Source organism: Papilio xuthus, unplaced genomic scaffold, assembly GCF_000836235.2.
Source record: "Papilio xuthus unplaced genomic scaffold, Pxut_1.1 DF828952.1, whole genome shotgun sequence".
NCBI classification, from domain to species: domain Eukaryota; kingdom Metazoa; phylum Arthropoda; class Insecta; order Lepidoptera; family Papilionidae; genus Papilio; species Papilio xuthus.
In genome coordinates, this window is record NW_013529697.1 from 1918696 (window position 1) to 1932073 (window position 13378).

Genomic DNA, 13378 nt, shown 5'->3' on the forward strand with positions numbered 1-13378 from the left:
AAATGTAGGTTTATTATAAAACCTTTCTAACCCTTAAGTGATTTAAAACATAACATTATGTGTGCGAATTTCGTATTGTAGGCACTTCGTAACGCGTCTCTTGCCACCAGTTCAGTTTAGCAACCGACCGCGGCAGGCGAACATGCCTCGTAACAAATTCGCGTCTTTTTTCATCGTAGTTATAACACTATTTCCTCACGGTATGTACAAATCACATAATATATGTCACTGAATAATAATTAGCTTGTTTCGATTATTTTTTTACTTTTATCATTTGTTTTTGGCATAATAATTTTATAACTTTTTTATAATATAATTATTTAAATGTTGTTTTTAAAAAGTTTCATGATTTTTGAAAGTTAATTTAAATGAATACAGTATTATTGTCAAATTGTAATTAAATAATATAAAATTAATATTGTTTTAATCTAAAAGTTTAGCAACAATATAGAGTAATATTTCTGCGTCTTGTCTTCACAAGCTTTATCATTCGTAAAGTTAAGTAAACACTAAAAGATAGAGCCAGCTTTAAAAACAGCCATAAATATTTAAACTACATATTAAATTATTTATGTCTATATCTGATTTTACACTTTGGCTTATTAAAAAAAATCATAATGTTTTCTCTTGTTTCAGATGTTTGTGGTCAACGCAAGCCTATCAAGGAGGCTCTACTACTCAACAATGATATCTACGCAAACGCTTCGTTCGAGGATTGCGTGTGGCGAAGAGATCGGGAGCCATGTCCTGACCCCAACGTCATCATCAATTTGTATACGGAGTCGGAGCCTTTCAAGAAAACTGTACGTACATATTTTTCGAAATACCTGCATTTTGTGGAGGCATTTATGCAGTGGTGATATTCTCGTGTTTAATTTAAATGTAAATTACTATTGACGAAAATACATATTATCTCGATATACAGCGTGCCCCGAAAATCAACGATAAATTTTAGAATTTTTCCATTGTAGTTATCAATCTGGCTATACACCATTATCGTTTTATCGTTGAATTTTGGAACACGCTGTATATCGTGTTTCGGTAGTGAAAGACCACGATAACACATTCCCTATATTTGCAACGGACACCTTACGACAGACTTACGACTGAGTGAGAAATTACATACTTTCTTTAGTATACTCCATTATTTTTTAATCTATATAGTTTATTAGTGAACTAGTTCATAAAATCAGGTAAGGAATACAGTCCGCGACCTGTTACAACTTTAAGTTATTAACGTATCCTCGTGGTGTACGCGACGTCCGTTATGCACGCCTTGGTAGAATACAAAGCAGTTTTTCTAACGATTTCTAAATGGAAACACTTTCTTTTCTCCAATAAAACTAGAGATAGAATTGTAGTCTAATAAGTAACATAAAAAACAGCCGAATAATTTCTTATCTTACGATATTCTAGGAGAAAGAAAATTATCGATGTTTTAAAAAAAATGTTGTTTCGAAATCTCGTATAAAAACTTTTTGTCTTACACATTAACATGAAATTATTGTTCACTACTATCTACGTAAATTGTAGAGTCATACACTGTAATTAAACTCAATAATGTTAGATGGAATATTGCATTTTTTCTCCACGAGCTGATAATTCATCTCATTGTTTATATTAAGTGGTTGCAGCAATTATTAAAAGAGTTAATAACATAGTAGATACACTATAAATTACTCAACTTTTTCTTTATTTAAAATTTGCGGTTGAGCACGACACCATCCGCGCGGAATTAAAAACAAGACATAATTAGTAGCATATGTGTTCTTCCACATTAAGTTCTAAATGTATACTAAATTTCATTGAGATCCGTCCGAAAAAAAATTACAACAAATATTAATTAAATGATAAAGAATTTAAATCGATCCTGATATGTTCCTTTTTTTTTCTTTTAATAATGAAAATATAATTAACTTATAAAATATGTGTCCCAATGTGTAAAATTGTCAAAAGCCTGTTAAATATCAAATAAGTGATACATTAATATAAAAACTTTCTTAAATTCTATGTCACAAGTTCCGATCTATATATTGCATTATTTATTCAATAGTTCGCTAAAATACCGCTAGTCGTCCCCAGGCACAAGGGTATCCTTTCTTCATTCATGTATTCGGTTGCTACCTGATTCTTATGTAAACAATACACGGCAAGTCTCTGTGGCCTTGTGCTCAATGAATTAAAAAGAAAAAGACTAAATACGTGCTTCTATGCTGTTTGACGACACATACAAGCAAGAATAGATTCAAGAGTTTATACATACTCGTATATACAAAGAAAATTATTAATATATTTGTTGGTATGTTTGTTACCTTCTGTAGACTAAACGACTGAATCGATTTTGACAAATGCTGTATCATTCAATTCATATTTTTTCGCAGAGTGTTATAAGACTATACGAGTATTTCATCGAAAATAAAAATAAAATAAAATGAAAAAATCTATATTGTTATACAGAAAGTTTAAAATTCAATTTTGCCTTGGCTCCTTAACTAGGAAGACCTGTATTAAAGGAGCAAAGTACTTCCCTTACATGAAAATATTTTATTTATTAAATTGAGAATAATATTATTAATTAATGGGAAATATCCTCAATATCCGATAGTTTCGTGATAAAATAACAAATTATTATTTGATTAAACATTACATATTAACAAATTAATATAAACGTGTGCATTTTGTGACACAAAACGTTGTAAGGTTGGCAAATACCGGAACACATCCGTATACGGGGCACGCATATTTTGACGATGGCCAAAGAATGCGGCCGACGCGACGCTGCAATTATTAACACGTACGAAAGGTGAATGTGTTACTGCGAATCTAGATTAGCCTAGGTAATTTAATTTTACAAGACGCAATCGTCTTAAGTTAGTTGTCGCACGCGTCTCCCTCCGCGCGGAATTAAAAATAGTTTATAAATAGCCTATGTTCCGGAGATACTTTCAAACAAACATCCATCTAAACATTCACGTTTATTATATGCAGTAAGAAGTAAGATGAACACAGGTCTTTTTGGAAGGACACTATCCGATCTCTATTGTTGAATACTATTTTTCACCAAGAAAAGACAAAACATTAAGGTTTATAAAACTTTGCTCGCCAAAGCCTCGTTAGTAGGAAAAGGACAAGGAGATGTTGATGATGATTCAACTTATGGTTTCTTAAACAATAATTTAGGTTAGATTTATACTAACTCCTTAAAGATTATGCGTGCGTTTAATCTCACATTCGTATACTTGTATGAAGTTTGTTAGCTATTATAACATTTCTTTGTTCACAGGTAGATTTATTCAGCGAGGACTGGTTGAGACAGAGCGGTTGGGAGCCCTCGCACGAAACCATCCTGTTAATACATGGATATGCCGGCGGAGACGATACCTTGCCCATTGTCGTACTCAGAGATGGTAAGTGACTGAATGATTTACGGTACACTAAATAGAAGCCTCCTCTGGCGTCGTCAAAATTCCCTACTACCGAAAAAAACACTTTAAATTTTATTTATAATACATAAATTGGTGACTTACAGACAAGTTGATTGTAAAAAGGTTTCTCTATCAAATAGTGTAGACATTTTATATATGTTGGATTGAAGTTATGGATTAGAAACTTAATTAAATTTATCTAAATATTAATTTATTAGTTTTTTTAAACATCATTCTAATAAGAAAGTATAAATTTATGTTTCATTAAATATTCGTTATTCAGGATACGAAAAGTTAACATATTTTATAACTTTATTATGAAGTTTTTACATATATTTGTTAAGCTACATATATATTAATTTTTACGTCTTTCTAACACGTAAAACTTGAGCTGTGTATTTGGACATTGTGTACACGAAATAGTTTCGATTTCTTTACGCATAACATTGTCTTACGTAGAAAATAGTGATAGTGATAAGTAATTAAATCTCCTTTCACGTATTTTTAAAAAGTAACATATTCAAATATACATTTTGTGATACGAATTATTACATAAGAAACTCTTACCATAACATCTCGCATTTGTATTTACTATTCCGTTTGCGTTTTAAATCAGTTTCACTAAAAGATTTACATTATTAACATATTTTTGTGTTATTTAAGATTCTTAGAAATATCTAAAGGTTTTTTTTTGTGGTATAACACATTGTCGTAGTAATAAATCACAGAGGGTTGCGTTGAAATCTTTTGTAAGGAAGATTTACACTTCTACACAATGCCTACGAAATATTTATTAGTTTTAAGTTACAATATAATTAAAAGTAAACCTTATTACAAACGTAAAAAGAATATAAATTCTAACTAATAATCTGTGCAAGATTTACATATTGTTATCTCTGTTTTGCCAAAGAAAATAAAAAGGATGGCGATATGTTTTTGTACAGGCTTTGATAACCCTCGATAGGATTGATAATTATGGTACAGACGCAAAATTCAATTGACTGTAATTTCTCATAACTTTAAAAACATTGAATGTAATATGAAAATAAAATTTCCCTTGCTCTATGAATCGATGTCTATTCACCAACATCCTAACTTCCTTTTGATAATTCCCACTGTATCATATTTGACTTCAAACAATTGAATGTTTCTCATGCTTCATCCGTTTCTTTTGTTCTTTGAGTCTATGCCAACAAATTAAAACATAGTGTCGTCCTTTTCATTTCCTTTGTAAAAATAGAGACAAAAAAGGTTTGCGTATTACGTACGATAACACTAATTAAAATTAATTACTTCATTCAATCTATATGCACGTTAATTTAGATACGTGACGTTATCGCAAATCAAAGTCGCTTTGAAAATATAACGGACAAACTTAACTGTTTTTCGTAATATTACTAGCCTCGATCACGAGTTCGTTCGTGTGGAATTATACGAACTTAGCAAATGGCCTACGTTACATTGACAATAATTTATCTATGTATCCACCTAAACCTTTGCAATAATAACATTAGTAATAAGTAAGATAGATACATAAGTGGTTTGTGTCCATGTAAACTCAACATAAGCAACAAGGAGAGTGAAAGTCATCCTGGTGATGCAACTTAACAAGACGCTATGCATTTTACACATTTCCCACAACTTTCTCCCTTTGTTGAAGCTATTAACATTTGACGTATCGTCTGCAACATTGTTAAATGCTATAAGCTTCAACATTTGTTATCTACATATAAATAAAATGTAATTATTCCTAAATTTGTTTGGGTAATAATAAATAACAGTAGATCTGTTTCAAGTACTGGATTCCCGGAGACAATTTATCCGTTCCTAACATGTTGGCAATTTCTTTAATGTTCATAACAAGTGAAGCGATTGTTATAATTTGCTAATTTATTTAATCTTCAAAATTTTGGTATGATAAATACCTAATCTTACTAATATTATAAATGCGAAGGTATGGATGGATGTTCGTTTGAAGGTATATGAAGTACGGCTGAACGGATCTCGCTAAAATTTGGCATAGATGTAGAGCATAGTTTAGAAGAACACATACGCTACTAATTTTCTTTCCACTCCGCGCGGACGGAGTTACGGGCGACAGCTAGTAGTCATATAAACTTCAGTTAATCGCTTTATGTCGCCATCTTACATTTATTCTAGTCATGTAAAAGGCAATGCCTAGAATCAGGAAACACCAAGACTTACGTAAGATGAAGTTGACGTGAAAAGTTTCTTTATATTCCATTTATAGTGGAGAAACGCGTTTGTTTATTGGAATTTTCTTCCTATTTTACAAATATACTTAAATTCCATTGTTACTTCCTCCAACACAAATATTCTCAAACGTTTTTCTTCGTTGATCCCTCAAAAAAAATGATGAAGCGATCGCCGGGACTTTGGTAGACTTTAGAGGGTTCTGTCCCGTTGCGTTCGTTTAGGAATCCCGGGACTCTGCCGTCGCAATGGATGATTGCGACGAAGGTTTTACCCTATTCCCTCTTTTTCTCCAAATGTGCACCATATATTGCAGCATACTTACGTCGCGGCGGCTACAACGTGTTGATGGTGGACTGGGGCGCCTTGTGCCAGCCGCCCTGCTACGTGGCGGCGGTGCACAATCTGCGGCCTGCGGCACGCTGCGTGGCTCAGGCGCTGGGTGCGCTCCGCCAAGCAGGACTGCGCCCCGACAGGCTCACGTGTGTCGGACACTCGCTCGGAGCTCACATGTGTGGAATACTCGCAAACTATCTCACATTCAGGCTTAATAGAATTATTGGTACGTACATTAACATAGTCTTTGTTATCATGAAGTCTGTAGTCATACAGATTTATTTAATTATAATTTTAAACATCTGCCTGATTTAATGAGGAAACAGTCATGGTTTTAGACAATCGGAAGTTTTGCGCAATTTCGCTCATAAATTAATGTGGCATTGTGATTTTCATAACTTTAAACGTGTTGCATTTAGGACTGGACCCGGCACGACCTCTGATCCGGTCTGCACCGGCGTTGCGGCTGGACCCGGGCGACGCGCGCGCAGTGCATGTGCTGCACACTAACGCTGGCCGCTACGGGGAAGCGGCACGGCTCGGACATGCCGATTTCTGCCTCAACGGAGGCCGTAGCCAGCCCTACTGCGAGGACACGCCCAGTTAGTACATAAACATTCGTATATAATACTCTTAAAGGTAATTCCCTAAGTGGTCCAGGTGGACCACTGGGACCAGCGGGATGTACGGAATGTAATCGAATTTCGGAAGCAACGTTCCTGCTTTCTCGAGACTTTTATAATCATATACAAATTATTACACGTGTTATCTGCCTCGTGGTAGACTGTGGTGACAATTCACATGACCCAACGTTATATGTACTGTTGCAGACGAAGCGCTATGCAGTCACGTGTGGTCGATCTGCTACCAGGCTGAGAGCTTGTTCCGCGCGCGGCAAGCGGCGCCATGCGGCCGGCGTTGCTCAGTGCGCGTGCCGCCCGCGCGCGCAGCCGCCCTGCCCGTGCCACTAGGACAACCCGCACCCATGACGTACGTACACAATGCTTATCGCAGTCAGTCCCCCCTTAGTAACCTAACATTCACACCTCTAACACCTTTCGCACATTTTACGCTTTACTCCTACACCTTTTTTTATATTATATATTTGTTAATTCTCAGGGCCTCCGGTGCGTACTGCGTAGAGGACTTCACAGCGCCGTTCTGTCCAGCAACGTCTGGCCTGAAGGAGGGAGACTTGCGCTGCTGCCTCGACAAGCAGTACGAGGCAGCCGCCACCGCTCCCCCGCAGCGGCAGCGTCCTCGGCCCCTTGTGCGCCTGCGCGCGCAACGTCTCAAACCTGACCCCTTAGAATATAACTACCCTGATAATATTACGGACTATACTGTAGAATGATATTGCACACTGACATTCAAACTTTATGGCGGCTCGCGATGCTACGGAACTAATCTTAGTGCGGTCTTTTGGATATCTAGTGACTCTCTAGTCGCACATAAACATGACTAGGGTTTTAGTCAGGACTTAACTCGTAGATATCCGAGCCGCTATAAACTTTGAATCTTATAATACTGATTACTTTAAATGCAACATTATTTTGTAACTTAAGTAATGAAGATCATTTGTACGATTTACTGTGCGTTTCCACTGCCGAAACATTTGTATAGAGACACAGAGAGAGAACATATCAAAGTATATATGACAAAGTAGTATTATAGTAGGAAACTCTCGATAATGAACCAAGGAAGGTGGTACAAATTACGACTATGTTTTAGGGCATTGACTGATAATTATTTTTTTTTTGTAAGTTAATTTAATAATAATGCTAATAGTCTAGGATTATCAGATTAAGATTAGGTTGACTTGTAATTTTTATTATCCGCCCTGATGGGTTCTTTTTATATTTAAGAAATATCGTAAGTTCAATTAACGATGTTAAACCAAAGAGTTTGGATCAATAAATAAAATACTGTTAACATTTGTTTTATTTAAAAAATATAATTATCACATTACATTCCTATTAAAAATAGAAAATCACACTAGTTACGGATCTGTGTTTTAAAAATTCTCCTACAAATTAGATGGATTTCTTCTATTCGATTTTAGTCAAAATATTTGAAAATACAGCTTTGAAGATTTAATTATTATATTAATTACCACACACACACCGTGCGTTTCTGAGACCAAAGCCCACTTTACAAAATATTGTTATCACCAACATGTTACAGGTAATGACAGGGACGAGGATTTTGGTCTCAGAAACCCACGGTCGTTAAGTATGCTAAGGATCCTTAGTGTATGATTCTCACAATGAATACACTAAGATACCACTAAACAACTCGAATGCAGTAATCTATTTGACCCGAAATGTGATACAGTGCGACACATCTATTTGACCCGGTGAGCTGTCACTGTCTAGGTTAATTGTCAGAAAATATATTCAACCCATGACATGACAGCTACAGTTAACTATCAGGAATTTGACAGCTGAAAGCCCACTCTTGACACTAGCGCCACCTACTTAGAGTTTTCAGTTTTTTTTTTAATTTGACTGTGCTAGTTAACTGACAATTAACCGGATAGGAAATAAATATCCGCGTCTGTATATTTAATGCTGCGCCGCCTTGTTGCCGGCCATGAGCAATGACAGCAAGGCCGCCTTCTCCTTCTCCTTGCGACGCACCACGTCCAGCGCGCGACTGCGCCACGTGCTCTTGCGCAGCTTTATAGGTCTACTGCCAACGTACCGACCTGGAAACAAAACAAGTATTAAGTATTTAAACCCTTTTTCCATTAGACGATTGGTCGCATGCGAAATTCGTTTCTATTTATAACCTAATATCGACTATCTATTTACTAATTACTATTACATTTCTTTGTAAAAACAACTTTTAGTCTTTAAACAAATTATAATATCCAAACATAACAGTTGAGTCTTTCAAAATTTGTTATAGAATCTCTCTCTCTTAATCTTAAAAGGTACAATTATCTCCGAAGTCTAAAATATACCTGAGTTTTTTTTTATCATCATCAGCTCACTATACATCCCCACGGAGGGGCTCGGAGCCTACCCTAAGTTAAAGATGATGGCCATAGTCAACCACACTGGCCAAGTGCAGGTTGGTTGACTTCACACATATATCTGAATTTCTTTTTAGATATGTGCAGGTTGCATCACGATGTTTTCCTTCACCATAAGAACTTCGGATAAATGTACATATGTAAATCGGAAATCAAAAAACACATTGGTACATGTCAAGATTCGGACCCAGGACCTACAGATTGTAAGTCAAGTGCTGGACCCCTAATTCTAGAAAATATCATATCCATAGAAGTCAAGTGTTACTTACCATCCATTTCTTTCATAGCCTTAATAAAATCTCCGGGATCCTTGAAGCTGACAAAACCGAAGCCTTTGCTCTTGTTCGTTCTCTTGTCTCTGATCACTTTAGCGCGTTGGAACGATGTATATTTACTGAATGTTCTTGTCTGAAAATTATTTATAATTATTAACATTATATTATAATAGATGGAAGGATGGATGATAGTTTGAAGGTATCACCATGGATGCATCCATCTTGCTGATATTTAGCACAGATGTAAAACACAGTCTGGAAGAACACAGACTACTAATTAAGTTTTCTTTTTAATTCCGCGCCAAAGGAGTCGTGGGCGACAGCTAGTATGGTATAAATTATATATGAATCAAGCCTTATAAGTAAAGGTTCTTCATATCTCAATTATAAATTATATTAGGAATAATTAAAAATAGATTATTATAAACAGACAATTAAAACTACACATGCATATAATACAAATGTTTGTTACCAATAGTTCATCAGTGACATCATTTCCGAGGTCTCCGCAGAACATCCTGAAGTCGTCATCGGGCCAGTCCAGCAGTGTCACGTCTTCCCATACCTGTCCGCCTGCCGTTCTTATCACCTGCAATACAATTAAACTATATTTAGATATTTCAAATATATTCCCGAGTTAATAACATGAAAGGAAACCTACATATCTGTGAGGTAATTCAAGATTCATGTGAAGTCAACCTATTTGAGTTGGGCCAGCAAAGTCCAACTAATAGCTCACTGTTTAGATTAGATGGCCTTCTCGACGGGTTGCTGACAAGTTTCTTTACCTTTCTATGTTTCTTCTCCTTCTTGAGTTTGGGTGCTGTGTCTTGTGGCGGGGGCGGCGCAGGCGCGGGCGGTGGCGTCGGCTCGCGCGGCACAACCACCTCGACCACGGGCGAAGGTTCGCGTTTCTGCAGGTTCATTATTAAAAGATAAGTGAACAGATATGGAATTTATTCAAATTGTGAACTCTCCATTTTATTTCTCTCGTTGTATATTCTTGATTGCTTTGGAAATTACTTTATGAAAAATTTACAATCCGCAAGTAGAAAATTTTACGCCCTCTGCGGATTATGAAATAATGTGTATATCTAAACTTATATAAGTTTTCAAAAATTTTGTAACATATCTAATTTTCTTTTCTTTTATTCATACTTTTGCCAATTGTAAAGTATAAATAATAATTTCTTAAATTCAATATACATGGTTTATAATTAAATAAAACTTGAACATACCCTCTTTTTGCCCTCTTTTTCCTTCTTGTCATCATCATCTTTATTTTGCTTGTACAGTTTGGGAGCAGCAGAGAGCACTACAGGCTGGGGCTTTGGTGGGGGTGGGGGAATCAGCTGCGGACCCGGCAGTCCGGGTCGGAGGAATGGCATTGGGCCTGGGTATGGATCTGAAGGGCCAGAAGGTCTTAATCTTTGCACCTGGAAAGTTAATCAACAGTTTTATATGAATAATAGATTAAATTAAACACGGATGCCTAAAAAAATCATTTTAAATAATATAAATACCGAAGCTGGAACCATGAGTGAAGATGGAGTGGGTTGTGGCACTCCAGGGTACATCAGGCCTGTGCCCATCATGCCAGGGTCTATGACGCCCGACTCGAAGGGCGGCGGTAGCAAAGCGGGCGGCGGCGGTGGCGGAGGCACGCGCTCCAACCGCTGCTGAGCCGCTCCAAACGTGCTCGAGCTAATCACCGCTCTGGGATTCGCGGCAATCTCCGAACCCGATATTTCCGCTTCAAACCTAAAAATAATTGTATGTTATGGCGACACTGATTCTAAACCTCGCCTTAATAAAAATATAAAGAAGAAAGCCTTCTTGCTTAGGAGACCAAAATAAAATTGCAAGCTTACCTTGACATCTCATCTTGCATTTGTTGAAATTTGTTAGAATCATCCATTGTTCACCTCTTTGATTGACCTTTAAAAGAAGCCCAAAAATTACAAGTAATGAGAACTATCTGTAATCATTTAATCATTTTTGAGTTCCGCCGATACATACATAAAGATCCATCTTGATGTTTTGCATGATGTCTTTTATTAAAGTATAAATAAATTTATGTATATTTGTAATTGTAATGTCACAATTATAAGATGATTTGATGAATCAAAATAAAATAGCAACGATTATAATAACAAGTTTAGTTCAATTTAATGAAACGGTAATTAGAAAATTAATAAACGTCAGCTATAGGTTATGAGAATTTGAGATTTTCAGTCAAAGCAGTCAAAGAGTATCCTATTTTTTTTTAATTTTATTTTATGACCTGGTAACATAGACCTTTAGGTCATAAGAGTATCCTATAGCAGCGGTTTCCAAACTTATTTTATCTACTGCCCACTTTGGGACTAAATATTTTTTTTAACTTAAAATTAAATTAATTAATGAATATATGTATATTAACGGAGAATTCCAAACAAAACTTTTACTATAATCCGCAATTTGAGACCTGCAGAGCCCACAAGGGGGCGTTATCGCCCACTTTGGGAAAGACTGTCCTACACTTTTCAGTCGCAAAGAGTACAGTCCTCGCGGCGTAAGCTGAGCTGATCGCCAAAAGTACAGTTAGTAAAAAAACAATATTTTTTAAAAAGTTAATGCTGATATTTTGATTATCCAAAATTATAGTAATAACCAAAGAGTATATAAAATAAGAGACGGGACTCTTGACTAATTAGATACACAAACGGAGAATAAAAATTGACATTTTCAATGCTAGCAATATTATGAACAAGTCTACGTTGCTACCAACCTAAAAAAATCAATCTGTCAATTTCCGTTTTGACGTTTGAAAGTATTATTCGAGGGAAAACAATTTTGGAAAAATAAAACAATTTCGTTAATTGCAACTTTATTTAATCTTCTGACTAAAGCGAACATATTTTAAGAACGCAACATAATGCTCATTGCTTTCGTAATAATACCATTATTGTTTAGTTCACCAACAAAATACCCCCAACTTTGATAAATGCTTATTTGTTCCAGTTTGTTTATTTGATAGATCATATTTTCTGATGGAACCGGAGTAGTAGTGCCACTCTTGTCTTGAGAAATAGAATAACACTGGAAAGAGATTAGCTCCTCTCTGTTGGTAAAATATTTAGAAAATTAACTAGCTAACAAGACAATATGCATTGAAGCAAAACAAATCGTCATCATCAAGCTCACTATACGGACACACTATACTCCACTGAGGAGCTCGGAGCCTACCCTCAAGAATGCGACTAGGTCTTATTCAACAATGCAGAGCCAGTGACGGTTGGTTGACTTCGCACATATCTTTGAATTTCTATGCAGTTATATGCAATTTGTAATTACAGTAAGAATGTCTGATGGATGTTATCATGAAATTCGAAGAACTCATTACTATATAGCGGAGATCGTACCTGGATATGTAAAATATGATCCGGTCAAGCGCCAACTGCACTGCCGATGCTCCAAATAGTCCCCTAATCCAAACTTTTCCTATCAAAACATTGCAAATGTACAAGTCATGTTAAATATTATGTACTGTAAAAATAGAATACAATATTTAAGTTTTACTTCTCAAATTAAAATTATCATGAACCTAAAGATTCCGCATTTTAACTCTTTTGTTATTACTATTCTCCATAGATGTGTAACCTATAGATTCCTTAACGAGGAAAAATAATGAGCTTAGGAGGCATCATTTTGGGGAAAAGTACCTGTGTTGAAATTTAAATTACTTGTAAGAAAATTGTATACAATCTTTTATTTTATTTTTTATTACTTAGTTCAAAAAAAGTTAAGATATATAATAAGTTGTGATATTTGTAAAATCCAAATTTAATAAATTAATTTTGTTTCATATTTTTCACTAAATGGTATTTTTTTTTATCTTTTGTACTTGATACTTAATTCCCTATATTTTAGTATATTTTTATTTTCTATACACTGCATTTCCCAATTTCGAGAAAATCTTACTATGTTAGTGAATATTTTATATTAAAGTCTAATACATATTTCTAAAAATTGTCATAATATTAACATCAAACTAATATAAAACACTAAATTATAATATAAATAATGTATAGGTTACACATCTATATATC

General features: G+C 35.3%; 2 protein-coding genes across 2 annotated transcripts; one reads left to right on the forward strand and one right to left on the reverse strand.

The window, feature by feature from the left end:
- Positions 1-129: 129 nt before the first annotated feature.
- On the forward strand, positions 130-7701 carry LOC106124875 (pancreatic triacylglycerol lipase). The gene is made up of 7 exons (XM_013321884.1): positions 130-200; positions 637-803; positions 3284-3407; positions 5956-6201; positions 6395-6577; positions 6806-6965; positions 7095-7701. The coding sequence occupies exons 1-7, from the start codon at positions 143-145 to the stop codon at positions 7327-7329; spliced, it is 1173 nt and encodes a 390-aa protein (XP_013177338.1). The 5' UTR covers positions 130-142; the 3' UTR covers positions 7330-7701.
- A 239-nt stretch (positions 7702-7940) lies between these two features.
- LOC106124022 (RNA-binding protein 42) lies at positions 7941-11489 on the reverse strand. Its single transcript, XM_013320464.1, has 8 exons — positions 11307-11489; positions 11159-11225; positions 10811-11048; positions 10526-10723; positions 10076-10201; positions 9760-9876; positions 9282-9420; positions 7941-8682 (listed from the first exon to the last, which is right to left on the reverse strand). Exons 2-8 carry the CDS (start codon positions 11203-11205, stop codon positions 8540-8542), a joined length of 1008 nt encoding a protein of 335 aa, XP_013175918.1. The 5' UTR covers positions 11206-11225; positions 11307-11489; the 3' UTR covers positions 7941-8539.
- Positions 11490-13378: the final 1889 nt, after the last annotated feature.